At 54.3% G+C, this 27,354-nt stretch overlaps 8 protein-coding genes across 8 annotated transcripts; 4 read left to right on the top strand and 4 right to left on the bottom strand.

The window, feature by feature from the left end:
- Positions 1–2,368: 2,368 nt before the first annotated feature.
- MFIFM68171_02408 (uncharacterized protein) lies at positions 2,369–3,259 on the bottom strand (the record flags this gene model as incomplete). The annotated part of the gene is made up of 1 exon (XM_071057830.1): positions 2,369–3,259. The coding sequence occupies one exon, from the start codon at positions 3,257–3,259 to the stop codon at positions 2,369–2,371; it is 891 nt and encodes a 296-aa protein (XP_070913931.1).
- A 603-nt stretch (positions 3,260–3,862) lies between these two features.
- On the bottom strand, positions 3,863–4,678 carry MFIFM68171_02407 (uncharacterized protein; the record flags this gene model as incomplete). The annotated part of the gene is made up of 2 exons (XM_071057829.1): positions 3,863–4,416; positions 4,507–4,678. The coding sequence occupies 2 exons, from the start codon at positions 4,676–4,678 to the stop codon at positions 3,863–3,865; spliced, it is 726 nt and encodes a 241-aa protein (XP_070913930.1).
- Positions 4,679–5,247: 569 nt separating this feature from the next.
- MFIFM68171_02406 (uncharacterized protein) lies at positions 5,248–7,050 on the top strand (the record flags this gene model as incomplete). The annotated part of the gene is made up of 3 exons (XM_071057828.1): positions 5,248–5,429; positions 5,481–5,799; positions 5,926–7,050. The coding sequence occupies 3 exons, from the start codon at positions 5,248–5,250 to the stop codon at positions 7,048–7,050; spliced, it is 1,626 nt and encodes a 541-aa protein (XP_070913929.1).
- A 3,214-nt stretch (positions 7,051–10,264) lies between these two features.
- Positions 10,265–11,570, bottom strand: SER1 (Phosphoserine transaminase; the record flags this gene model as incomplete). Its single annotated transcript, XM_071057827.1, has 2 exons — positions 10,265–10,640; positions 10,699–11,570. 2 exons carry the CDS (start codon positions 11,568–11,570, stop codon positions 10,265–10,267), a joined length of 1,248 nt encoding a protein of 415 aa, XP_070913928.1.
- Positions 11,571–13,201: 1,631 nt separating this feature from the next.
- MFIFM68171_02404 (SnoaL-like domain-containing protein) lies at positions 13,202–13,859 on the top strand (the record flags this gene model as incomplete). Its single annotated transcript, XM_071057826.1, has 3 exons — positions 13,202–13,303; positions 13,375–13,505; positions 13,583–13,859. The coding sequence occupies 3 exons, from the start codon at positions 13,202–13,204 to the stop codon at positions 13,857–13,859; spliced, it is 510 nt and encodes a 169-aa protein (XP_070913927.1).
- A 2,461-nt stretch (positions 13,860–16,320) lies between these two features.
- Positions 16,321–18,905, top strand: MFIFM68171_02403 (Myb-like domain-containing protein; the record flags this gene model as incomplete). The annotated part of the gene is made up of 4 exons (XM_071057825.1): positions 16,321–16,714; positions 16,778–17,810; positions 17,862–18,569; positions 18,635–18,905. 4 exons carry the CDS (start codon positions 16,321–16,323, stop codon positions 18,903–18,905), a joined length of 2,406 nt encoding a protein of 801 aa, XP_070913926.1.
- A 435-nt stretch (positions 18,906–19,340) lies between these two features.
- Positions 19,341–22,356, top strand: SEC21 (coatomer subunit gamma; the record flags this gene model as incomplete). The annotated part of the gene is made up of 5 exons (XM_071057824.1): positions 19,341–19,416; positions 19,500–19,810; positions 19,882–21,196; positions 21,250–22,068; positions 22,124–22,356. 5 exons carry the CDS (start codon positions 19,341–19,343, stop codon positions 22,354–22,356), a joined length of 2,754 nt encoding a protein of 917 aa, XP_070913925.1.
- Positions 22,357–24,185: 1,829 nt separating this feature from the next.
- Positions 24,186–24,977, bottom strand: MFIFM68171_02401 (Aminoglycoside phosphotransferase domain-containing protein; the record flags this gene model as incomplete). Its single annotated transcript, XM_071057823.1, has 1 exon — positions 24,186–24,977. The coding sequence occupies one exon, from the start codon at positions 24,975–24,977 to the stop codon at positions 24,186–24,188; it is 792 nt and encodes a 263-aa protein (XP_070913924.1).
- Positions 24,978–27,354: the final 2,377 nt, after the last annotated feature.

Raw genomic sequence — 27,354 nt, 5'->3', positions numbered from 1 at the left:
GATAGCTCGCTCGCTACTGTAAGCCTGTACCGAGGTTAACAGCTGCGTCACAGTCGCTAAGTTTGATGTTTTTGTTTGTGTCGAGAAGTATGTCGGCTGGGCGGATGCCACCATGGACCAAGTTAAGGCTCTCAAGCCAGGCGGCAGCACTTGTCAGCTGTGACACCTATCGTTCTCGGATGTGGGGGAGGGGGGGGAGGGACCATCGAGCTGAGTAGGACACGTGAAGACGATGTTGGAGCTAATTTGAAAAATGTGGCCGGCAGCGCTGCTTGAAAGAAAATTGTCGGCAGAGAGCGAGTGAAATGGCAGACGGAGGGGAGGTGCCATGGTGGACCGTGATGCTAAAGCCGGAACAATGCTAACGGGCGAAGCGCAGCTAGTTGCCGAATGCCACTTAACAGTGAAGGGTGCTGCTGCGGGAAGTGTGGCTGGGCGACCACTCCTGTGCTGGACCGTGCGTGACTTCAGCTGCTTGACGCAAAATCAGACAGACCGAAGGGCCCGTTAACAAAGTTTCGTGGCTAATTTTCAAGGCACTTGGAACAACTTGGTCACAAGAGTCACTGTCACGAAGGGATGCTCCACAACGTTCGTCACCCTCAACTCTCCTCGAAGTCAGGGCATCTGCCCTTTTTGGATGAAATGTTTAGGTTGTAGTTATTTTTTAGGGTTGTCACAGTCAGAGTCTCTTTCCTCTGCTTCCTGGCTCCTCACGATGTACGACATCTGTTCAACCCCAAGGGGGGTGGGGCTGTGTCTGACCTTTTGGATGCATTTGTTGACACATAGCGTCTCTGTAACCGTGCAGTTAGTGTGACCTGCCATTCAAGCGATGAAAGTACCCGCACCTTAGGCAGATGGTTACCTCTGCTCCCAGTGCCTTCGGCAAGCGATCTGGACAAAACCCTGACTCGGACAGTGTCATGCAGTGAGGATTTTGTGACGGTGGCAGACAAGCCAAACTGCAGAGCGAATTGGTGGGTTACCTGATTGGTTTTTGTCTTCTCGGAGAACTGCGACAAGGAGGCCTGGGATACTAGTAAAGACTTGGCCCTGCGGACAATGGCCAGAGGGCAAACAAGATTCATTAATTTATAAGGCAGCACACCCTGCCTATTCATTCAGCGGGCGATGGGAGTGGTTAACGATTGGTCCAGGCGCAATTGTGCGGGCAAGTCTCACCGAGCAAGACCCCCAAGTCTGTAGCCCAGTTGTTTGTCGTTTCTGCCTAGCTGGTGGTGTTGTGCTCGCAACCCTGGCGGACTTCCAGGCAGTCGCCCACAGCCAACCAATAAGCGCCCCCGCTGCTTTGTCGTATTCCATGCGTTGCCAACTGGCTCTGGAGAACATGGCAAGGGGATGTTTGCCATTAATCAACATTTGCATGTCTCATGCATGAGCAGCCAGCTTTTCGCGATCACACGATGCCCCACCTCCGTGAACGTCCGCGTGAATCACACATCAGAGACCTGTGGGATGCCGCCCACTCCCTGTTATATCCAGCCCTCGCTCCGGCTTCATGCACATTCACTGGATCCTGTTGAGCCCGCAGGCGTGAATTGATTAGAACTTCTTTGGGCGACCGCGAAGACTCAGCATTCGTAGATGTTGTTGAAGGGCTTCGGAAGGATGAGGGGAAGTCTCGGTCCCACTGCCCCGCAGTGCTCCCCCAGTACCTAGCTCGATGTCACAGATCGGGAAGGTAAGACATACACTAGACTGGCCTGACGTTTTGTGCAGGGGTCTAGCGATCGTCAAAGCATGACGCCCACGCTAATGCAAAAGTCCCCGGCGAGCCTCATCAGAGCTTGGCGCGGATGCCGGTCATTGTTGCAGGATGCCCTGTATGGGCTTGTCGAGACTAGCACACCCCTTCCCAGACCACACAGCTGGTGCAGCTGATTGGCAGATCGCTGGCAGGTTCCATGCGGTGAGTTGTGACCATCCCAACAGATCGGTAACGAGCGGGCGGACTCGGTTATGATTGGACATCACAATTAACGAATCCTAGCAAGTCGTCTCATTGGTTACCCCCGCGATCATGTTGGCGATCCCCGATTGGTTTAGCAATTACATGCAAGATGCATGTGATATTTAGCGCTTTTGTCGAGTCACCCGCATCTGCAACAGAACGACCGTGAAGCATCTGGCTCTTGTCGGGACGATGAAGCCACCTTTGGACCAGACCCCGGCCAAGATTGATTTGAGGCGGCTTGTCTCCAGCTCCTCAATCATTGTGCACACATCATGCGGTGCGAGAAAGTGCTCGATCATATCGAGGAATTACGGTCTCAATTGCACACGGAGTGGCTGATCAGCGATGCCACAGCTTTTTTGCAGGTTATCTTCTGATTCGTCAAGAATTCTAGCGGATATCAAATAGCACAGATTCTGCCATACGTGCCTCGCTCTCCGTCCAAGGACTCTCCCACTCCGCTTCGAGCCAGCCTTGCGTATGGCTCGGGCCGGCGGCATCTTCTGCGAAGGTATCTCCATTGTGGAATGGGCCAAAGCCACCGGCTTGGCCAGCACCTGAGCCGCCGGATTCCGCCCAGTTCGGTACCTCTGGTAGCAACGGCATAGAACCTTCGTAGTTCTGTTCCTGGCCATGATTCGACGTCTCGGGTTCAGGCTCCTCATAATGCCGGTAGGAGCTGGACCCAGCTGCAACGGAAGTGTGTGAACGATGCTTCCTACGTGCCCCGCTCGATGAAGACGACTTCGATTGCCGGGTCGACCTCTTCCGCGCCTCCCTAGCTGGAGACTCGAGGTCTTCGTCGTCTGGAAAGCCCGTGTAATGAGGTGTTCCTTCGAGTTGAGTAGCCCAGCCTCTTGAATCGGGAAATTCCTGTCCCAATGCTGCGGCGGCAGACCCGCCACTGAGCGGGTGGAGTGGATCTTGCAACCAGCTGTCGTGAAAGCTCACTGACCCCTGAGAATCGGGAGGCGGGCCGTCTGATTTGATATGCCTTCGGATCTCCGCCGACTCGTCGTAGTCGGGGGAAGGGTTCGGCCAGGGTCCGCCTGTCGTGTGTGCATCTCCGAGCAGCACAGTTGCCCGTTCTGTGTCATATTGGCCTTGTCCGTAGCCCTGTGCATAAGACGCTGGAGTCGGAGTCGGGGAGCGATCTTGGTCATTGGGGAGGGGTACATGTTCGTGGCAGTACTGGGCTGGTTGTCGCAGCTCTGGCCGCATGATTACCATAGTGTCGTACAGGAACTGTATTAGGTCGTCCCGATTCCTATGGAGGTCCATCTTGAGCTTCTTGACGATCTCATGACACCAAGAGACTCCTGTCGCATTTTTGGACGGAAGATCGTAGACACATTCGAAGACAGTCACACCAAGGGACCAAATGTCGACAGCTAGAGTACAACTCTGTTTCTTATGATGTGCATCTCTTCTGTCCTTCTCCTTGCAGATCTCGGGGGTGGTATATCGCAAAGAGCCACATAGTGTCGTGGGGTCACGGCTTTCTCGAGAGAGACCAAAGTCCCCAAACTTGACATAAATATCGCTAGGGTTTCGATGCTGGACAAGGATGTTATCCGGCTTGATATCTCGATACACGATAGGCGGGTCTTGTCGTGGAGATACGTAAGTGCCGATAGCAACTAACGGAGAACCTGCGTGCCCTCGTTGGCTGATACATGGTCATGGTCCCCGAGAGATCCCCCACGTATGTACTCAAAGACCAATTGAGGCAGTTGCATAAACTTTGCCCCAATGAACCTTACAATATGACCCTAGCAAGACATTAGCATAGATATAAGGCGTGGAGTGAGTTTGTTAACTAACATGTGAGACTCGTCCCATAATACGAGCCTCCTTCTTCCACGCATTTTCGTTGACCCTCTTCTACCGGATGGCTTTCGTAGAGGGCTGCTTGATAGCGTATTCATCTCCGTCGCTGACGTCCCAGTAATGAGTTACGACCCCGAAGGCACCTTCGCCGAGTTTCTTTTTCAGGTAGATTGCGCCTGTACCCGGTGTATGTACCCCACTGGGAGGCTCGGTTGGCAGACGGCTTGGGAGGCCGAGGTGACAGAACAGATCGTCCATACTCATAACCCCCTGGCGGAACCAATTGACATTGTCAATGTAATGCGGTGATGTCGTATCATAGTCAGAGACGACAATCTGGAACTTGAGGAATCTATAGAGTTCGATGACGATTGTCCCCTTGCCTTCGGGGGTTGGGTGCCCGCTGACGATCCAGCGGAAGTCACAGCGCACCCCGTCATGGTGACGACCAGCTTCATGGTCGTACTCAACGGAGGTTCTGTAGCTGGATTTCAGATCGCGTACGACGACGCGATAGTCGCTGGTATCGTTGAAGTTGTTCTCGAACGCGATGGCGCAGTGGTGCTCACTGATGCCATTTTGGTTGACGAGAACAATATCGCTTGTGTCTAGGTCTCTTCCCAGCACGAAACCCTTGGTGGTTCGTGGGCCGTAGCTGAACCTCAGTTCAAGATGGGGGGACACGGGCTATCACATACTTCTGGCGGCTCCGTTGGTTGCCGATCGCGACGACTGGAGGATTCCTCTTGAGATGGCGAGTGTGTCGGCCCAACATATCGCGAAGGGTTTAGTTCCTTTAACCACCGTCGTAGCCCAACCCCTGCGATCATCATAGGGATATAGGCGAGCGATCAGGTCTGGGTCGGCCATTTTGACATGGATCATGAGGGTCGAGGTGGGAAGGGAGAACAACAGGACAGGGACCGTTCAAGCTTTATGACTGCGGAGACAACGCAGCCTGGCCAGCAGAAGATGTCAACTTCGATGCAACCTCCCCCAGAGGCCGCGACAGCCTCCTTCCATGCACACCACCAACGAGCAGACCACATGCAATGAAACTGCGGGTGTGCATGCGAGGAGTCCAAGGCCTGTGGGCTGTCTAAGACGCAGCCGGTTCACGGATGGTACATCACACTCCCGCTTTTTTCCCTGGCCATTTTTCTTACGCGCGTTATCCTCCCTTGGGACATGGCTCTCCTTCCTATCAGGGCATCCCGCGAATAAGAAGGAAAAGGGTTGGTTATTCCACAAAACCTGGCTTTTTAGCATTTTGAGAAACTCAACTCCGCCGGGGCCGAGACCCATATTTATGCCTAACCTTAGGTGGTGCCAACTGGTGCCCGTGCAGTAAGGTTTGGCCCCAACCCCAACCCCCAATTCCCATCAACGATCTCCCATCAACCACCTCCCATCAACGATCTCGGCACGCGTGACGAAAAATGACCTCCATCGAGCCCACGAGACCACAATTATCCGTTCGCGACGTCCTTGCCCTTAGCGATGCAGACCTTACCCAGTACATGGAACAAAACCGCCGTTCCGATGGCAATTTCGTTCCCGACATCGCGGACTGGGACACATTACCAAAAGACCAGAGAGAAGCGCTCGCTGGGAGACTGAAGTCCTGATCATCTCCTCGATGTCTCGCTCGTCATTACTAACAGTTGAATAGGTTTGGAGCGCGAAAAGCTGGTGAGGCGGTCCGGTCGCGCTCAGTCGATCTTGACCAAGTCAACGCACGATTGCTCAAAGCAGCTACCGACGATGCATCGCCTCGAGTCATGCCCGTACCGCGACGCCGTGAAAGATCTCCGCTCCGGCCGTTAGCCGAATTACGCGCGATTGAGAGATGCCTAGAACGAGAGGTTGAGAAAGGCCACTACAATGCACTTGTCAACGATGGTGGCCGGCCCTACTACCCAATCGCTCTTCTCGAGGATGTCTCTGAGAACCCCCTGAAATACCGCACAATGGTGCAGCCATGGCAGGATGTAGGATCATGAACATGGGAAGTGTACGGCAGACAACTGAGGCGCTGGGAAGATTTCCGCAGATGGCAACTGGTCAACAGGGGGATTTATGAACCTGACGGTGATTATCTCGCATTTGTCGAGAAGAACAAGCGCATGTTGGTAGTGGAAGAGGACACTGAAGAGCTGGCCGCGCTCGAAGCCGACCCCTTACACCTCATGCCGCTTTGGAAGGTTAGAGAACGTCAGCGCAATCGAGGTTACCCGTATCTTAGGTGGGTCGAGAAGCCGAAGCACACGGGGGCGGAGGAGGGGGATTCCGGGGGGCAAGCTGCGCCCGACGCCGACCACTACGATGTATTTTCCGTGTACGCCGAGAAGGTGAAGCGCCGCCTAGCAATACACGGATTCACACGGACATTCCAGCTCGATAAAGACCCGAAGCGACAAGACAAGTTGACGACATGGATCGAGTACCTCAACTACGAGTATTCGTGGTACGACCGGTACGCCCAATACATCAAGCGCCTGCAGCCGCAGCACGACGAAGATTGGAAGAAGCTCGTGGACTCGGGGGTGTTGCGCCCTTCAGAGACGGAGGAGTATCTGTTGACTGACGAGTCGTCAATTGAGCGTGGGAGTGAATGGAGCGCTGCTCGGAGGGCTTTAGAGTCCGCCAAAGCAGCAGCCTATGCAGCCGTGGCAGAGACAGAGAAGGCCAAGAATGGACGCAGCAGACTCAGTACAACAGAACGCAAACGGGGATTAGCGAGAGCCCACCCCAATTATCTGGCAGCAGAAGAGACTTGGAAGTCTACTAAGAGACGGGGCGATCTTATCACGGGGTTTATCCGAGGGATTCGGGATTATCGGATTACGAAGGACGACGTGCACCGCCAGGGCATTCTGCTGCAGTGGATTCTGAAGCAGGTCCCTCTGGTTGAGGCCGAGTTGAACGAATCCAAGGCGGCCGAGTACTCAGAGCCAGGTATAGCCGACGCCTCAGCCACGAAGCGTATAGCAAACACAGCATCGTCAACTCGACTAGCGAACGATGCGTCTCGCAAAACTCGTGGCGGTCGGATCACAAAGAATGCGCCGCAGAGACAAGGTGGTAGTAGCCAAGCACCCGGTCCTGACACTCTAAGCCGACAAGTGCAGAAACCCCGCCACCTCATCGAGGACGCGGCGCATCCAACTTCGATGTGCTTGGGGACATTGGCGACACAAGACAGCACCCAAACTCCGCAAGAGACAGCGCAACACAAATGAGGAGGAACGAGCAAGTCGAAGGCTCGCAGGGAAGTTGTCTGAATTTGCCAGATTAGGTGAAGCACCGCTACTCTACGAAGCCCCCTTGCAACAGACATCGGATACGGGCAAGACGAACAGCTCAGTCCCTCGCAGCCGGAGGCTGTCGCCGAAGCCGGCGGTAATCAAAGGGTGCGAAACCTCGAGGGATTTCAAAGTCTAGGATGGTGGGGTAGCACCAACCCTTCCAACATTTGTCCTATTATGCCCCTGAGGTCGGCATTTCGAGAATTAGATCTTTGCTCGATGGTAAGAGAGCAGCATGGCCTGTTCCCCGCCTTGGTTCTGCGAGCCGGAAGCGATGTCCGGATTACTAACCGCCTTCACCTGCGCCCAACTATGGCGTCGACGTCTTAGCTGGAAAGATGCGACACCCGCGAAAACTCGAAATGTTTCAATCGAGTGCCCTGTCTCTTCCGCTAAAATAAGCCATCTGTGCGAGTTCTCGCTGTGTCCCCAATTCCCCCTATGTCCTGGCTTCTGGTGCGCGTGCCACTTGGGGCGAGCTATGCCACCTCTCTGAGCCGGACGACGAGCTGTCTTCGCGGTCATCATCTTCGACTTCGGCGCCGGACGCCTTTCGCCGCCCAGCGATCCCATACATTCCCTTCGTTTGCTAACTCGTCGCCTGGGTGGTTGACCTATGCCATGGCACGCTGTATCGCCTCGACGACGAACGGCCTTTCGCTACTTGGGATTATTCCAACCCCTCCCGTTAAACTACTATGGATCACCACCGCGCCCAACGGTCTCGCACGTAGGCTCCCGGTCTCGTCCGGCTGCCTGTTTCGGTTTCCATTAGCCCGACTGGCTGCTCACGCGCAAACTCCCCCTAGCCATCAACGCCACGGCCGAGGAGGCAGCTGTATCCACACACTGTCCCGTCCAGCTCTCGCCAACATGCATCCGATGCATATATACCCAAGACCAGCCAGACAGTTACGGTCCTCCTTCGTATGCAACGTTCTTAGACGAGTCGGTCCGACCTGTCCTGCTGGCCATTACCCAAAAGTCGTCTAGGCAGGCGTAGACGCAGATGCTAATGCAAGCGTCTCCCCCTGGCCATCTCCCATATGGCAACGACCTCGGGCTTTGACGAGCGGTCCTATTGGAACAAGTTCCGGCGGCGGGGTGACGAGAGCGTTCGCACATTTCTGCAGGCTGCAAGCCCAACTCAGCTAAGATTGAGTCCAAGGAAATCATATATGATGCCCGGCGCGTGTGCCTCCGTGGGGGAGGGGCCACGCCTGGGGCCGGCATTGGTGTTTCCATCGCCTGCTGGGAAAGAAGCTGGGAGCTGTGCGTCATGATAACCGCGGCTGACAATCTAGGCAGATATGGAATGGAATTCCATGGGCTGTGTGCGGAGACCCCAATTGGCAATTTAGTTTGACCCTGGACTCCTTTCGGCCGGTAGGAGCAAGCACAGGACTACGGAGGCATCATGCGGGCGCGAGGGGCCTCGGATGTGCATTTGCCGAGAGCGGCAGCGTGACGGGCTTGTCTTGACCGTCACGGCCACCGATGATCGTGCAGCAGGCGACTCGGCAGATCGGGTTGGTCTAAATACAAGGGCACCGATCTAGGCAGAGAGATGCGGATGCGGAACCGGCATCAACCACCGCGGCGGGACGAGAGAGGAGGTATTAGTCGCGGCCGCGATGAGGACCGTGACGAGTCACACGAAGGCATTGCGGCATCGGTACTTCAGGAAGTCGTCGTGCTTGAAGGACCGGATCGTGATCGAGTACTGCCTGTTCCTGCACAGGGTGCAGTCGAAGTGGACCGGACAGGTCCATGGCAGCTCGCAGGAGACGAGCTCACGGGGTGGTGCAGGCCACTGCCTTACCCCCGCGGTTGCCGATGCCGGTGATGTTGCCGACCTGTGCCTCGGAGTCGTGTCCTTGATCCATCTCGACGTTGGAGGAGGTAAGTAAGAAGAGAATCTGTCGTGAACCCTTATCATTGGCCACTTTCTTCCTTAGACAACATGGCTACTATCGCTGCGGGACGTGGGGCCTCCTACCTTGATCGTCGGCGCTGGTTCTGACGCTGGTGGTTCCGACGCTGGTGATTTTGACATTGGTGCTGGCGTTGATGCCACTTTCTGAGACGGGTTTGCGGTTGTTGTTGGCTAGGCGGTGATTCTAGGGGGATGTTTCGCGTCTAGGTTTCTGAAAAGGGAAAAATATGCGTTCCTTTCTCCCTCCATGACTATAGATTGAGGGCCGGGGGGTTGGCACGGTTGATGAATAATTAACCGGGAGGGAGAAGAGACTTAGTAAGGTAAGGACTGGAGAAGAATGGGGAAGGAGAGTTGAGAGCTCAGGCCACGAGGTGCTTGGGGGAATACAAAGCCCCGTAGGCCGGAAAGCCGTTGAAGAATAGAAGGCTCGTTGTACTGCATGGCAGAAGGCACTGCCTAGGGTTAAAGGTCCTTCAGTCCTGAGGCAGCATTTATACATACACAGGGTCATTCTATTGGGGTTTTGTCTGTCGGCACTCTTCATCTAGCTTATTGATTACTATCCACAGGAATTACCCAGGAAACTTACGATTCCGGCCCGGAACATGAAATGTTCTCTGCAATCCGTGTATGTTACCCAGCCTGTCCATCCCGGTCTGCCAATCGCCTGCCAGGTTTTTTTTTTTTTTTTTTTTTTTTCTTCTCATTTTTTCCCCCGAAATGGAGAAGAGAGAGAAGTACGTTATGAAATCTAGCTTGGTCTATTCCACATTTGCTTCATTGGCAGGATTCCTGAATGGCTGCTGCTTCAATTTGAACTGACCTACTCTAAGCGGGGTCTGACGACTGATGATTCCTGATTTGGCACCTTGTCTAAAGCTGTTCAGCCAGAAATATGGGCTCGATTTTAGAGAGATTGTGTGTGGTATATTAGTTGCAGCTATCAAGCACTCATTGGAGGAAACGGAATATAATTAGTTTTGCTGAGATATAATGTAGGAGTGAAAACAAGCGAAATTGGAGTTTGATTGGTGAGTGTAACGGGGAAGCTACTACTACCAAACACCGATAGAAACGTGCTCTATTGATCAGACGTGCTAATAATGTCTAACCGTGCACCAGCTAGATAAGTAAAGCACCGGCGACACACCGTTTTAGCTACTCCTTACCAGCCACCCTGGAAACCCTCTTTCGCCAAACCCCGACACTCTACTGTTGATGTCCCCCCCGCGACGCGAAAGCATTGATGAAGTTGACAAGTTTCTTCGCACCCTCGAGAGGAATCGAGTTGTAATTACTCGCTCGAATTCCTCGCAGCTCACGGTGGCCTTTCAGCCCAGTCAGTCCCAGGGTAGCGGCCTCCTTCAGGAATGCTTCCTCAGCGGCGTCGCCACCCGTGATCCTGAAGCAGATATTCATGCGTGACCGCACCGTCTTGTCGGGGATGATCTGATAGATATCAGGATAGGCCTCAAGGGCTTGGTAGATGAGTCGAGCCTTCTCTTCGGACACAGCCTGCTGTCCTAGGACCTTGTCGGGATAGTGTTGCAGCAGCCTCTTCAGAACCCGACCCGCGATGTACACACTGCAGAGAACTTGGATTAGTTTGAATCTGCAAGATGATTTCGGAAGTGTGCACTTACTCAAAGATGCTCAGTGTGTTATAGAGGCTGTTGTTCTTGGCAATAGTCTCAAACTCCAAGATTCGCGGCGGGATAGGTAGAGCCAGCTGTCTCATCAAGGTTACAGGAGGCTGCGGCAGGAAGCTCTTCTTAATGACGACAACAGTAATACCAGTCGATCCGAGATTCTTCTGGGCGCCGAAGAAGATGGCCGAGAAATTCCGTATCGGGATCTTCCTCGAAAGGATGTTGGAGCTCATGTCGGCAACAACAATTGGCCCATCAGGACCCGGCTCGAGGGACTTGGGAAATGCGGGGAACTCGACGCCATGGACCGTCTCATTATCGCAGTAGTAGACCATGGCAGCGTCCCGAGATAAGTTCCAGGCACTCTCATCCGGAATGATTCCATACTTGCCGCCATTGGTCTTGCGGCTATCCGCCACGATATTGACATGCTCTGAGCCAAAGAGCCGCTCAGCTTCAGCCGCTGCCTTTTGTGACCAGCCACCAGTGATGATGTAATCGATCTTGAGATTCTTCACGGCCGACTTGAGCTCCGGGACTGCGCTATCATCGTCTGACCCAATCTCCTTGCGTTTGCGGGCAACCCAATTGCCGACAAAGTTATACGCCATGGCGGAGAACTCTCCCGAGCCACCGCCCTGCATGAAGAGGATCTCATAATCGTCTGGGATATCAAGGTAGGAGGCCAGATCAGCTTTGGCCTCATTGATGATGGTAGTAGCTATCTGGGACCGGTGCGAGTGCTCGGCGATGCCTAGGCCAGTATCGTTATAGTTGATCAGAGCCTTGGCAGCATCCTCGAGGACATCAGTGGGCAGCAGGGCTGGGCCTGCACCGAAGTAGGTGATGTCTGCTCTGGAGGGCATGGCGTTGATGGAATCGTATTGGCCTGGGTCTGTTGATGCTTGAGTATCTGACTAGGGCCGGTTAGCTGTGGGGGACGTGGAACCGACTTATCACTCGAAAACCCTTGAGAGGGATGTGGGGCTTACTGTGGGCGCGATTTGTGTGCTGCAGCGTCACATGAAATTACCTCACCATACTGTTCGCTGATACGCTCGCTTACGGCGGGGACGGGATGTACAGTTGACTGATTCTGCCGGGTTGTGTGGCATTCCGAATCTGCTCCTGACCCCGCGCCGGCGGGCCTGCTAAACACGGCACTCCGATCCCGGCGGCTCCAGTCGGCATGCCCCGATGCCCCCCATCCGAGCCACCCGCCCCCTTGACTCACAGATCAACCACGTGCCCCTTTCTCTGATCGTTTCCGGAAAAGTTGATGTCTGCCTGTCACCCTACCAATTGATCAGAGCAGCAATAGTAAGAAGTCATTTTTGGTTCCCGCGGAGGGGCAACAGACCGAGGTCGTGACTACCAGGCATTCCGGAACGTCTACGCGGGAATACATGACTGCAATGAGACTTTTAGAGATATTCAAGAGCTATAAGGCTGCCGAAAAGTACCTATCTTTGACTCATCCAAGAGCAAACCTCCCCTGCCCATTCGTGACAGAAAAAGGCTGCAGCAGAACTTTCAGCACCCGCAGCGTGAGGAGTCTGACAAAGTCTGACACATCATATTCAACGGTGTCATCGTCCACATCGACATGTCTGTCCATGAGCTGAAAGAGCCAACTGCAAAGCCACTTTTTGCCTCGCCAAACGACATACAGGGCCATATCTGAGTGGTGCACGAGAGGAGAAGGATTCCACGTCCATTTGCAGACGAACTCGACTGCCATCAGTCATTTATCAACCATGAGTAGCTCTGACGGCAATATGCAAAGGTGGAACACATGAACATGCGCTATCCTTGTCCGCTTGCCAAGGAGAATGATTTATTACGAGTCTGTTTTGCTACCAGGGTTCATGCGAGCTTGTCATTATCCGCGGGGCAGTTAAGCCGTACTGGCAGTTGATCGGTTGGAAGGATTCATTGCGGCGACGAAATGCGTTGTTTTCGCTAGGCTAACGTCTTGGGTTGCCAATGAGCCTCTCAGCATGAAGTTCTGCTTCTCCCAGCCTCTCTATGTATGGCCAACGGGGCTCCCTGCAGCCTGAAGAAAATGCGGAGTTTGGTCTGGAAAAAGCGGTTTAAACTGTCGCAGTAACCTACCACTAGCGAAATCTTGCCACATTCCGCCCGTCTGGATCTCGGTGCCCGGGGCCTTTTTGGGATGGATAGAGTTCTCGATCAGTCCGGGTGCGGGCCGGAACGACGGGAGCTATTCATGGGCGCCCGGACGGGATTGCGTGGTCTGTCCAACTTCAACGAGCCAGTCGGGAAGGCCACTCTGTGCACACGCTTCGCCGCTGCGCAGCGCAGTAAATGTGATGACCTAGCGAGATCTCTTGTAGCTCGACTTCATACCTAAGGCATCAAGAATGGAAATTGCGTTAGTAAGCATTGCTTTTCAAACCCGTCTTTTCGCGTCGAGCTGTTCCTTCTCCTGCTCGATCAATGTTCGCTCTTCCAACAATCGATTCCCTTGATCTCCATGGCTTTTGAGCTTCACATCCCGCCTTGCATCAGCAACCCCGCTCACCCTCTCCATCCCCCGCCACCCGAGAAGCCTCTAAGAATTCAGATTGAGGGTCCCGTAGTTGCCATTCAAAAACTCATTCCCAAGCATCGTGGCCAACTGATCCCTTGTCCGTGGTGTTTCCGCAGCCCGCCGGGCCAGAGATTGCCAAGCTGGTATATCGGACAGTATATGGACGGGATGCACGTCCGGAGCTTGCTAATGACATGGTTGTACGGGATGAATACTTGGGCTGGGTGACGGACAAAACACCATACAGGTGAGTGCTGCTAACCAGTCGCTTTGGTGTTGCACTATTGTAATGGCCTCCTCTATTCCTAACGGCTGACTATTTAGAGCCATCAACTACTACGGCGTTACATTTGACCACCTGGTCCCTGCCGATGATCCTGATCCGGAGGTATTACAGATCAATATCATTGAGTTGGAGATTGACAGTGGGCCGTTTGCCCATGGTGGGGCTTATGCCAACGAGTACTTGCTATTTGCGATAGATCCGGCCGACTATATAGGGAAGAAGGTGCTTGCTGTACCGAGATGCTGCCAGAAGAGGAAGGGCACCCAGGATCGTATGAGGGTGAATAGCTCGGTAGTTGAGAGGGACAGAGGATAATGGGAGCCAATACTGGCATGAAGTGTTCCATCTGCCCAAAATCAGAAGATAAAATGTCTAAAACATTTACAACGTAGTAATTACTACTCTTGGCCTGAAATTTCATCGTATAACCTTATGCTTTTACTTTACTAACAGCTCGCCTTTGGCCCTCCGTCTCCGACTTGGTCGGCCGACAGCTGTGTCCCCGTTCACGTCGCTTCCGGGCAAAACTGTGACTGGTCGGCAGGCTCAAAATCAGTTGTAAGTGCAACGACACTAGGAGCACGAGGGATTGCTTGCGTCAATGATTCCACTGGCTAGTAGCGCTTGACAATGGCTGCTGAGCAACTCCACATCGTCCACACCGCATTCATGGCATGGGGGACTGAGGTCACGCAAAGTAGGGTGTCATGCAACTACGGGCGCTATGAGCCACTGTAGTTACGCATGGATGCCCAGCCATGGATTGGCGTGATCATGGAGACCGGGTGAACTATCCGTACACAGCGGGTGACTCGGGACCCACCTCCGCCTCGTAGAGTCCGTGGAATTTTGGCCGACGGGTATCGAAAACGCTGGTACCCGTAATGCCCTGTATAATGTTACTTGTCAGAGGCCGTCACCAACAACCTTGCGGTCTGCCCCACTTAGGTCGATTATTGCCGCGCAGTTAGCAGGCTTACACAAGCTCTGTTGCAAGGATTAGAGATCTGGGAAGAATTCCAGATGCCCTCTGCAAGGTAACTAAGAATTAAGTTATGTATTACAATTCTAGCCAGCAGAAAGTTTATTGTTGGTGATGGTTTTTGTGGTTGGTTCAGCCAAACCTACGTACCTCATCTAGACGTTGTTATGGGACACCTGTTTGGGAAAGAACCACCAGAATCAGCCCTCTGAAGGAGGAAGATCCCTCAAGGCTATAAGATCATTACCGTGAATTGATCTTTTTGATACAAGCCCTGAATCCCAACACCTGTCACCAACCCGACAGGAGAAGTTTCCCTTATTGACTGCCGGTCTCTCGATTTATGATAGAATTTTAACCCTTTATTCCGCATCCTGACCGATTTCAGTTTGCGATTGCTATTTGCCTCCTTTCTTTTCTTTTCTCGCCCCCATTTTTCTCTTTGCTACTAGGGAACAAAATGCCGACCAACGAGAATGGCGGGTTGGGCCTCTGCAACCCCCAAAGGTCTGGACTCCCCGATGTTGATCTGTCTCGGGATATGCCGTGCTCGCCGCCCGGATTATTGTAGTTCCTCTAGCAGGAATTTCTCGATACGCCTAAGTGATGAGCGGAACAGGCCCATACCTGTGTTAGGTCAGTCAGTGCTAAATAGCAGACTGTTGTCGTTACGGGAAAGTGACTTCAATGATTGGTGGTCTCTGCTGGAAGGTATTATTTAGGATGAGGATGCATGGAGAGGGGTGGGAAGAGGCCAGAGGAGGGTAGCTAAGAAAGTTTAAGTAGACATGTGCACTATGTATACTTTCGCTTGTCTCGAACAACTCGGCCATGTCCACTTCCTCGCCACTCTTTTCCTGTATCTTTGCGGGCGAGGCCTGACGCAACGGCTATGACGTAGCGAGTTCTGAACCAAAAGCTCTTAATTCTAGTTGTTAGCTCTGTGTCAAAGGCACCTCGGATTCTGCCAGTCTATCATGTACAACGGGTCTCGCAGGTAATTCGGGTTTAATCGCGCGGAGTCGAGCAGCTAAGGTAGGACGGTATTTCTCCGGTCCGCCAGGACGTCTGTATTCGGGCGACCCTATCTCATGATTACCCACACGACGACAGGGCGGTTGATCTACACCTCTGCCGGGGGAAAAAAGCAGACAGCTCCACCGAGCCCAAGCCACCTATACAATTCGAATCAGATGTCACACTTTGAATATACGAAGTGACTTCTTTCGAAGGGTATAGGCTCCCTTCCGTCCCCTGCAGGGCCCTGATGCAATAAACCATTAATATTCCCACCTTGTTGCACTGATATATTGTACACTTAAGCTTCAGTTGCAGGCGTTCTTGGTGGCTTGGCGGTGGCAATGTCTGCTTTTTCCCCCGGCAGAGGTGTACATCGGCATCCATTCGAGGATCGTTGTCCAAGTGACGTCTAAATGACACTCTAGGCTCTCTAAGTGTATTATGGTAGGGCTGAGATTGCTGGCCCCGCAGCGGCGCACGTGACCTGTCTGGCAAACTTCGACAGCCTTGCGTGATGAGAGCAGAGGTGGACCTACACTAAATTTCAACTGTTTCCGAGCCGGAGGTGTGAGATCACGTGACAATAATGCAGGTTCATGCCTCCGTCGTGCGACGCGGCCTCCCGCTGCCACCCAAAGATAAATCTTTGAAAACAACTTCGATTCCTGATTTTACAACCCTAACCCCAACCCTTCTCAACCGCTGCGTCTCATTCACCCTCTCACACTAAGCTCCGCGATCACTTAAGTCGAGAGCTTAAGCATAATTGAATCAATGTCCGGACGCGGAAGAGGGCGCACCACGTCGCGCTCAGCGCCGGACCCCGCTGCAGGCCCAAGTCGCCGCTCTACGCGCCAGCAGCAGAATAACGCAGCGCCGCCAGAACAAGAAGCGCAGCCCCCTCAACAGCAGCAGCAGGAAGAGCAAGACCAACTTCAGGGCCTGGCTCCGGCACCCAGGTACCACCAGATCATCGATCCGGCCATCACGGGCTCGCAAGATGGCGCCATGCTTCCGCCACCCGTCCCCAGTGCTAAGGGCCTGCGGGGGCAGAACGTGCCACAAGTCGCCCGCCGGGGAACGCGCCGAGATGTGAGGGCATCTAGCATGGCCAGTATCAACAGCCTCGCCGTAACCGACACCTACTCGTCCCAGCCTGAACCGCAGAGTACGTCTGTCCCTTTGCCCAGGCTCCACATTCAGAACCCCCAAGGCTAACAGGCGCCTGTAGAGGCAGCCCCAGCGCCCGCCTTCGGCACACCTGCGCGTGCTACATCCATCATTTCTGAGCTCGAGGACACGCCTAGCCGGAAGGCTGCTCGGTCGCGGCTCATGACTGCCATGCTGCCGCGCCTATTTACAGCTTCTGATGATCTGTTCACTCACCTATGCGATGACGCCGTAGATGCTGAGATGTGGGAGGCGGAGCGGGGAGGCTTTAAGGATGCCTTTGACGCCTACCGTTCTCGCTATGTGCCCGACATCTCCCACCCCGTGGTGGATCCGACCTTTGTTGCCGACTCCATGAGGCTCCTGCGGGGCTCGCCCATGTGGCACACCGTGTTCAGGACCGTCTCAGCCGCTAACCTGACTTCGCTCCTTGACGAGATCTCGTCGATCCACCAACAGGACCCGTTGCCGCTGCTGCAGGCCTGGGATTCTGTGTTTCCCGACTTCTTCGTCCGGGAGGATCCTGACAGCAATGACGACGAGACCAACGACTTCATCGAGCAGGTCCTGACCATCAGGACACAGCTGTCGATATTCACCCTTCAAAAACTCCAAAACGAGAGCCGTGCTCCGTTCCACGCCCGTGAGCACGTCGCCAAGATCTGGTGTGACGGCAATGTGTCTGTTGAAGCAGTCGAGGCTTTCTTGGCGGACAATATCGATGCTCTCCAGCTCAAGCCTATTATTACGGGTGTGGGTCTCGACGCAAATACTTTGGCCAGAGATCGCACCGTCACACGGTTCACTTCGATCTGCAAGATCTTGCCGAGCACGCCGGTCGAGGGTCTTACGCTTGACCTCGGCCAGATGTACGAGACGTATCCGTTCGATGAGTTTGTTGTCAACCTGCGAGACTTCGCCAAGCGATATTTTAAGAGGATTAAGACATCGCTTCAGCAAAGCTCGGCTGCACGGGACGCGCTGCTGCCTTTCGCAACTTCTGCTTCGGAAGCCTCTTCCAGGGTCGAATCGCACATCCGGTCTCAGCTGGAGACTGATGCAATGGCCCATGCCTTTGATCGGGCCGAGTCAGGGTACGTCGGCTGTGTCTTGTCTCCCGGTGGGAGCTGGCTAACTCTCTCCAGGGATCCGTCGCTCTCGTACGATATGGATGCTCTGCGGAGAATGAAGCAATTAGAGCAGCAGGGGCCTCCGGTGTACGACGATGGTACACAGCTGCCGCCGGGCTCCTACCCTCCCGCGCCCAGAATCCCGTACCCCCCAGGCTTCACGAGTTCTCCCGCCGGTATGCTGTACGCCGAGTCTGCACACCAGGGCGAGTTTCAGTCCAACGGTTCGATGTACGCCGAGTCAGCTGCCCAGGTCTCGGGCAGAAAGAGGCACGCCCAAAACGAAACCTCAGGCGCCGGTGATGGGGCTATGGATTCGTCGGCGCCACCAGCGAAGAAGCCGAGGACGAGGCGTAAGAAAAGCGCTGCTGCGGGTTCTGCCGCCGTTCCTCCCGCAACCGCTCCGGCGACTGCGCCAGCCGGCTCTATTGTACAACCCCAGTACCCGCCCTTGCCTGGAACGCAAGACGAGCCCGATCTTGACGCGTTGAGAGAGCGGACTAAGGAGATATCAGCCGCGGCGCGCAAAACCAGAGAGCCGCAGGTGCGCTCAGCGTGGGTGCGCAACGATGTCAGATTGCTAGTCAAAGCCGTCGATACCTATGCATGCAAGTGGAGCACCATCGAGAAGGAGATCAAGGCGGGCACCATCCCCTTTGAACGGCCTCGCGACCAGCAGGCTCTGCGTGACAAGGCGCGGTTGTTGAAGCAAGATTTCTTGAAGTGGGTGCACTTTCTTGTCCGTGGCGCCTCCGTTGACACAGTACTAACATGCAACTGCTCTGCAGAGCCGATGCCAACCTGCCTCCGGGCTTTGACCTTGTGGTACTTGGCAAGAAGGAGAGAGAAGCCGTCATGGCGGTCGGCAAGAACCCGGAACGCAAAGAAGCCGATGTCGATGAGGCTGGCCGGCCGATCAATACGGAACTAGTCCCACAGGGGATGCCGGCGCTCCCTGCACCAGCGCCTCTGACAGCGCCTGAGCCCGAGATGGGACCCCAACCGGAACAACCGGAATCCCAGACTTCAGTGCCAGCGACGGAACCGACAGTCGCTTGATGTCATGCTATTCGTTACCTTCTCTCTCTCTCTGCAGCCGACATGCCGCTGCCTGGTTTGCACGCCTATTCTCGTCGACGCATTGCCGCATTTAGGTAACATATATAATTACATGTTTCATCCCAGCGCTAGGCAGATTCTATGGGCCCGCTTGTGACGGGCTGCAGCGTGATGTGAACGTATAAACTCATCGCTAGAACGATGTTACATATTGATAATTCCTCCATGTGACTTTTCAGGTGACCCTCCCGCAAGTGCCCCAAGGGGGCTAGGTCCGTGCACAAACCAAGCACCCCTGCTCGGGTGGGGGACCGCCATTGGTAGCACTGAATTGGCAACGTCGCGAGTTGGATTGTTGGATTCCCATACAGGCTCCTGTCACTGAGCCCGACTTTCTCCAGCTTCCCCAGCGCCACCTGCGACGTCTTACCCACCATGAGCTACGGGAAGAGGGACGAAGACGCCGACGCCGGCCTGGTCAAAATCGACCGTACCCAGGTTTTCCAGGAAGGTGAGCGGGCCTCGAGACGAGACCGTGTGCAGGCGGCGGCGGAGGCAGCAGCAGCAGCTAATTGCAGTAATGGTGGTCCGCAGCTCGGCTCTTCAACTCGTCACCCATCCAGCCGCGAAGATGTCGCATTCTCCTCACAAAGATCGCCCTGCTCCTCTACACGGGCGAGAAATTCCCGACCACCGAAGCGACGACGCTCTTCTTCGGCATCTCGAAGCTCTTCCAGAACAAGGATGCCAGCCTGCGCCAGATGGTCCACCTGGTCATCAAGGAGCTGGCCGGCTCCGCCGAGGACATTATCATGGTCACGAGCACCATCATGAAGGATACGGGAGGTAGCACCGATTCTATCTACCGACCCAACGCCATCCGGGCCCTCTGCCGCATTATCGATGTAGGAAGCCGTCCGCCTTCTCAGGCTCCTGGGTTGGTCTCTTAGCGGGCGCTGACATTGACTCTTGCTAGGCCACCACAGTTCAGTCGATTGAGCGTGTCATGAAAACAGCCATCGTCGACAAGAATCCTTCCGTATCGTCGTCGGCGCTTGTGTCATCGTACCATCTCCTCCCCATTGCCAGGGACGTCGTGAAGCGGTGGCAGAGCGAGACCCAAGAGGCGGCGGCAAGCACAAAATCATCGGGCGGCTTCTCTCTGGGCTTCTCGTCGTCTTCGGGCAATCTCCCTGTCAACAACTCGACCATGACGCAGTATCACGCCATCGGCCTGCTGTATCAGATGCGGATGCACGACAGGATGGCGCTGGTCAAGATGGTGCAGCAGTTCGGAGCGGCCGGCGCTATGAAGAACCCGGCCGCCATCGTCATGCTCGTCCGTCTTGCCGCCCAGCTGGCCGAAGAGGACCCCCAGCTGCGGAAGCCCATGATGCAGCTGCTGGACGGCTGGCTCAGGCATAAGAGCGAGATGGTCAACTTTGAGGCGGCCAAGGCTATCTGCGACATGCGCGACGTCACCGACGCCGAGGTGTCGCAGGCTGTCCACGTTCTCCAGCTCTTCCTCACTTCTCCCCGCGCCGTCACGAAATTCGCCGCCCTTCGTATCCTCCACAACTTCGCCACGTTCAAGCCGCACGCCGTCAATGTTTGCAACCCGGATATCGAGCTCCTCATTTCTAACAGCAATCGCTCGATTGCCACCTTTGCCATCACGACGTTGCTCAAGACTGGCAACGAGGCCAGCGTGGACCGGCTGATGAAGCAGATCTCCGGATTCATGTCGGAAATCACCGACGAGTTCAAGATCACGATTGTCGAGGCGATCCGGACCCTCTGTCTCAAGTTCCCCAGCAAGCAGGCCGGCATGCTCCAGTTCCTCAGCGGTATCCTGCGTGATGAAGGCGGCTACGAGTTCAAGCGTGCTGTGGTGGAGAGCATGTTCGATCTGATCAAGTTTGTCCCCGATTCCAAGGAAGAGGCGCTCGCCCACCTCTGCGAGTTCATTGAGGACTGCGAGTTCACAAAGTTGGCTGTCCGGATCCTGCACCTGCTTGGCGTTGAGGGCCCCAAGACCTCGCAGCCGACAAAGTATATCCGGTATATCTATAACCGGGTTGTCTTGGAGAATGCCATCGTGCGTGCGGCAGCTGTTACGGCACTCGCCAAGTTTGGCGTTGGCCAGAAGGATCCCGAGGTCAAGCGGAGCGTCGACGTGTTGCTCACGCGGTGCTTGGACGATGTCGATGACGAAGTCCGGGATCGTGCTGCGCTCAATCTTAGGCTCATGCATGAGGAGGACGAGCTGGCCACGAGGTTTGTCAAGAACGGTCAGTTTCCACTGCTCTCTATCTCGTTTTGCCGTCATTCTAATAAGATACAGATAACATGTTTGCGCTGCCTTATTTCGAGCACCAGCTGGTTATGTATGTCACGTCAGACGATAAGGAGGCATTCGAGACACCGTTCGATATCTCCAAGATCCCGGTCGTCACGCGCGAGCAGGCAGATGCCGAGGACAGGACGAAGAAGCTTACGGCGACCACCCCGTCTCTCAAGCCGCCAAAGGTTGGCCCCACAAAGGCTGTCCCGTCGGCTGCCGAAGCCGCCGCGTCCGCCACAGCAGCGGCGCAGAAGTATGCCCAGGAGTTGATGCAGATCCCGGAGATGAGGGAATTCGGCAGCGTCCTGAAGTCGTCCCCGATGGTGGAGCTCACAGAAGCGGAAACCGAGTACGTGGTTGGCGTTATCAAGCACATCTTCAAGGAGCACGTTGTGTTGCAGTACGAGATCAAGAACACGCTCCCTGCTACGGTATTAGAGAATGTCTCAGTGGTGGCGACGCCGTCGGACGAAGAGGAGCTCGAGGAGGTGTTTATCGTCCAGGCCGAAAAACTCGAGACAGACGTCCCTGGCAAGGTCTATGTGGCTTTCCGAAAGGTCAATGGCGAGGGATCCATGCCGGTCAGCACATTCTCCAACGTCCTCAAGTTTACTAGCAAGGAGATCGACCCCACGACCAACGAGCCCGAAGAGAGCGGCTATGAGGACGAGTACGAGGTATCCGAGTTCGATCTGTCGGGCAGTGACTACGTCATTCCTACCTTCGCCAGCAACTTTGCCCACGTATGGGAGAAAGTGGGTGCCCAGGGAGAGGAAGCCGACGAGACCTTGGCGCTCAGCGGCATGAAGAGCATAGCGGGTATGTTTGAAACGGTCAGTGTCCGTAGAATGAAGCTCGCTAACAGTGCAAACAGAGGCGACCGAGCAACTGGCCAAGGCTCTATCACTCCAGCCCCTGGAAGGAACGGATGTGCCGGTCAACCAGACGACGCACACGCTGAAGCTGCTGGGGAAGACGGTCAATGGCGGAACGGTGGTGGCCAACGTGCGGATGGCGTACTCGTCCAAGACTGGCGTAACGACCAAAATTACGGTGAGGAGCGAGGAGGAAGGCGTGGCGGCTCTCGTGGTGGGATCTGTTGCTTAATGACGGTTGAATGGAGTGGCGTTATTCTTTCTCGCGTTGACAAAATTGAGGAGCACTACGAGTTATGCGGGGGGCGTGGGTTCGAGTTGGGGGTTGCACTGCTATGCTGATAGACTGCTCGTGCTAAAAGATGCGATGGTCGAATCATACGATTGTTCCGACCGCTGCCACGTACTACATATCGTAACCCCCCCTGCTCGAAGCCACCAAACCCAACAATTACCTGCGCTCCTAGCCACTGGAAGAGGCACCGGTTGATACCTTGTGAAGACATCGAATTGCAGGGATTATTCCCAGCATGTTGGTTGGCGGGACTTATATGTAAGTGTCTGCGTGCGATATATTCCTGTACTGGCCAACGTTAACTGGGCCGGTAGCACTGGCGCTGGGCAAGGGGGGGGGGGGGGGGGGGGGGTGAAGCAAGGTTCGGCCTGGGCGGAAGTTGTGATCATTGGCCAGTTCACTGGGTGAATGTTGCATCGAGTCAGGTTCGAATGGGGCTCTGCAGCTACGCATTTCAGTAACGTCAAATATGTTTCACACGACGTTCGCAAAAGAAAAAGGGGGGGGGGGGGGGGGGGGGGGTTTTGTGAGCGCAGAGATGCATCATGCAAGGACGATGTGAAGCATGCATGCCTCTATGCAAAGTTTCGGTGAATTCTTCAAGCTGACATCCAATAAGTTTGCTACTATTCAACGGGGGGCCTTGATTGTTTGCATGTTTGCGTCGACGCAGCTCAGGTTGACGGTGAAGAGCGCCTGGTCACACAGCCGGCCACAGGCATTCGACCGGCCTGTTTGGTACTACCCATCCTCATGCAGCGGACAACAGGCAACAGACGTCAATAAACAGCATGCCATGCTTCTACTGGTCGGCATGAAAAAGGGGGGCTTTATCAATGCGGGGAAAATGTGAGCTCACCTGGCGACTGCACGCTCACATTTCGTGCAGCCATGCTTCCATTTGCGCTACCTTGACAGGTTGAAACCGGCCGCTATTATCCTCCATAGATGATGCCTTCCCAGGATTGCTGAGGGAGTCACAATACTCAACATAGAGGTGCTTAGGCATGTCGATAGCGCGAACCTTTGTGAACAGGGTTGTTAGTTAACGATCGAGTTCGACGCAATAGAACGGGAATCTCTGGCTTGTTAGCTGCCCAAGACAGCCTATGACAGTCAATTCAGCTCTATAAAACCACGAGACTTCGCCGTCATCACAAACACATTCTCGCTAAACATCATTCTTCAGCGGTCTGTTTTCTCATAGACTAGACCCTTCGGCGTCATCTTACACTCAGAACATTATCGTGTCATAGCCAACCATGCCGACTTCGGCATGTTATCATTGCGGCACAGAATATTCGCATAAGCGGAAGCACTCGTGCTTCAACTGTAAAGCGAATCCCTTTGAGATATGCAACCATCCGGACTGTGGGCCGGGCACCCAGAAGCATACTCCTCGGTGAGAAGATGCACAGGGCGCAGTCCCGCTCATTCGTAGGTCACTCGTCACAACATCCATGGTCTTATTCCTTATAAATATATATATAGACTTCCACTTTTACTGGAGGGGAACTTTTAATATGGTGGTGGGCATGTCAGTGATTGGGCTCGGACATAGGTGCAGGCCGAGCACAACGACACCACGCGTAGCAAAACATCTGTTGTTCTCCCCAGTCCCAGTTTGAGAAGACCCAGATAGAGCTACAATAACATTGTGCGCAGTCATTGGAATATCTTATCTTGGATATGCAAACCTGGTTAGCTCTAGGCCCTGGTGATGGACAGCTGGCATATTATAGCCTCCTTGTAACGTATGGTTACAATTATGGCGATGCAACTCTGCAGTCTCGCAAATCATCCGTCGTGAGTCCGAAGAAGCCAAGTTCACGCGGCCTCGCCTCATCGTACATCTTCTTCCCGGCCGCCCACTCAAACTCCCTCCAGAGCGGTAACTCAAAATAGTGGGGGAAAAACACAGCGAACTCCCAGTCTATGATTCCGACGATTTGGAAGTTGTCAGGGTCCACGAAGATGTTCTGGGGTGCCAGGTCATTGTGGCAGAGCACGAACTCATTGCTATCCGACGCTATCCGAGGCCAATCTCGTCGGTCGATGCCGTAGACTCGTTGCGGGGGGAAGACGGGAAGAGTAGCGTCTACACTTCCAACGCAGCTTCGACGGAGCGAACGGAGCTGCGGCAGAATGTCCGAGTTCATCTGCTCCTCGACGGCCTGGACGGCGGCCGCTCTCAGCTCCTCGTCGACATCCAGGAGAAGTACCCCATTGGTAATGCGCGTCATCTCCAGATGCAGCAGTCCGTCCTTGCTGTAGAGCCGGCAGCCGGGTACGGGGATCTTTGTGTTTGACGCAACGAATTGGAGTGTGGCGGCCTCGTTCCGCAGTCGTTCTTGGGCCCAGTAAGGGTACATGACCTTGCCATTAGGCAGAAGCATGAGGCCGCTCGTGCTCAGTTCCCTCTTCACGACGCTGTGTTTTTTGACAGTCACGCAGCGCTCCCAGGTCTTCCACACCTTTTCTACATCTTGCGAAGAGTCATTGGCAGAACCGGCTTCTTGTTCAGTCTCACTGCGACGGAGGGAAGGCGAAACATCCATGCGATCAACCGCGGTGGCCATGACAGGGCCGGCTGTGTAGTTGAGGTGGCAGTCAGAAGATGGTCTTCCCCATGCCAAGTGGAGGCTGGGGCCGTTACCAGGGATCCTTGTGGGATAAAAAAAGCGGCTGCTTGTGCGCTTGGTTGATGTCAGCGTCAGTCGCTTTTTCTAGGTCTCGACGAGGGTTGCAGATTGGAGCGTGGAGAGCTCATGGATGCAAAAGCGTGGAGGGGAACGAAAATAAATACTTGAAGGCACAGTAAAGGTATCCCTTAACCGTGAAATGCGCAGATTCTTGGCGACCTGTCAAATACTTCATAATACTTGCTATGACAGGAGTCTCACATATCCATCCGACTTGGTTGACCTGATCGACAATGTATCAAGAAGTACCGATCTCAGGCCTCGCAGGGGGGTAAAGTGCACTATTGGCCAACTTTGTTGTTTTGCCAAGAACACGGCGCATTTCACAGTTAAAAGGTCAAAGCCCAAGTCTCTGGAGCTTCGGTGTCGTGGATCATGGTCCACTACTTCCGTATTGCTCGTATGCAAAAGGCAGGTCGGCTTCCAAGCTCAACTTATCTTTTAAGCCGGTATCCAAATATGTGTGTAAGTTTAGTTGTGGGTCACCGTCTCGGGGCCAGCCCCCCGTTACTGCCCGCTGACCCCCACGTGCACGGCTGTAACGGTCTAGTCACTGGAAAAGATGGACGACTAACTGGACGGGCTACGGAATGTAAATCCATACGAACACGATGGTTTTAGATGGAGCACCCTGCTCTCATTTGTCCAATACCGCCTTTATACACGGCAAGCGAGCTAACCGCAGCCCTCCGGCTCAGCGGCTTGAACCCCGACTGGGTTTCTGGACGCCAACTTGGGCTTATAATGACGGGGGCTTCTAGATTATTTTGGTCGCGCCTCATCCTCTTCGGCGAGCTGATGGACATGATACAGCAAAGGGAGAGTCAAGGCGGTTGACTGATCGTGCACGAAGCTTATCGCGAAGACCGCCAAGCTTTGAGGTGACCAGGAGAAATTGTTACCGCTGAAGTACGCCAGAATTTAGGAGTTGGCGAAGTGAAACAAATACCACTAGTATGGTGGGGAAATATTTGAGGCACCGACGGGAGAAAGATTAAGGATATCGATACCGAAACAGCAGACGGCGATGCAATATCTGGGTGCGCATCATCTCTTGACCGATCCGGTTTGAGGAGTGTTGTTCAGCCTGCCCGCCCAGGCCGAGGTGGCACGTACATGTTTAAAAGTGGCGAGAGCGAGATACCTTGTAGATAGCTGCATGGCTAGGCTTCTGGGCACTACCACAATGTTTGATACGACCCGTTGGCTTAAATTGAGGGTATGTGAAGCAAGAAAAAGCATAGTACAGTCAGTTAGCAAGTTGGCCTTTGCTGGTCGAGAGGTCAAGGCATGCACGTTACCTCGTGCATGTCCGCATGTTCGTCTAGTTAATCTCGCTTGCCGGATGGGGAAGTTTACCGCCTCGACGAGCACCTGAAGCGCTCCCGTTCAGGGCAAATGTACCATGGCTCACATGGGGTTCCGGGGTTGATGCGTTCGCGGCGCTCAAGAACCCTGGTTCAAACCAGATATCCGGACCGCAGACATGAACAAGGGTATCCCAGAATGCATTGGACTAAGCTGATCGTTTCTGGGAAAGGTTCTAATCCCAAATCTGCAAGAAGGGTTTGTAGATAAATTCTTAGTGCTACAGTACACACAGAAGTGACAGGAAGGCTGTTGACAACCTTAAGGCTTCCCGTGCAACATGGCAGCATCACTTGGAGGTCGTAGTAGGATATCTTCTGTCGTTGCTCAAAAGTGGTGCGTTACAATGTTGGTGAAACGGGAAATTGGCAACCCGTTGATTCATTCACCCTGCGTCGAGAAAGACCGGGAGGGCTCGAGGGGTGTCACGGGGTGGGGCTGGTGTTCGGACAACCAATTAATGAGAAAGCTTAACCAAGCTCATGGAAAGGTGGAGGATGAGATAGTGCATCGCGAAACTGACAAGAAAATGGAGAGCGCGCATGAGGGGTGCGACATATTCCAATAAGCAAAAGCTGGGCGCGTTCAGATGAACGAGCTCTGGTCCAGCTGATCGTCCAGTGGGTGTGGGTGGCAGAATCCAGGCATGACCATGACGCACTTCCCGGCTTTTGCTTGGCCAGTCCCCGGTCGCGACCGACAACGGATGGCGCGCGGCGCGCTTTGCCGAGTCCCCAACCCGGCAATGTGCAGAAAAAAAAAAATCCAGGTCCCGAGGGTCCTTTGATAATCCACTTGGTTTGTTCTTCCACTTTCTTCCCCTCCGCTCATTTTCTCCCGTCGCGCCTGGCGAGCCGTTCCCTCA

Source organism: Madurella fahalii, assembly GCF_045866475.1.
Source record: "Madurella fahalii IFM 68171 DNA, scaffold_1, whole genome shotgun sequence".
Lineage (NCBI taxonomy): Eukaryota > Fungi > Ascomycota > Sordariomycetes > Sordariales > Madurella > Madurella fahalii.
The sequence above is the reverse complement of the archived record's forward strand: the minus strand, read 5'-3'. Positions and strand labels throughout refer to the sequence as shown.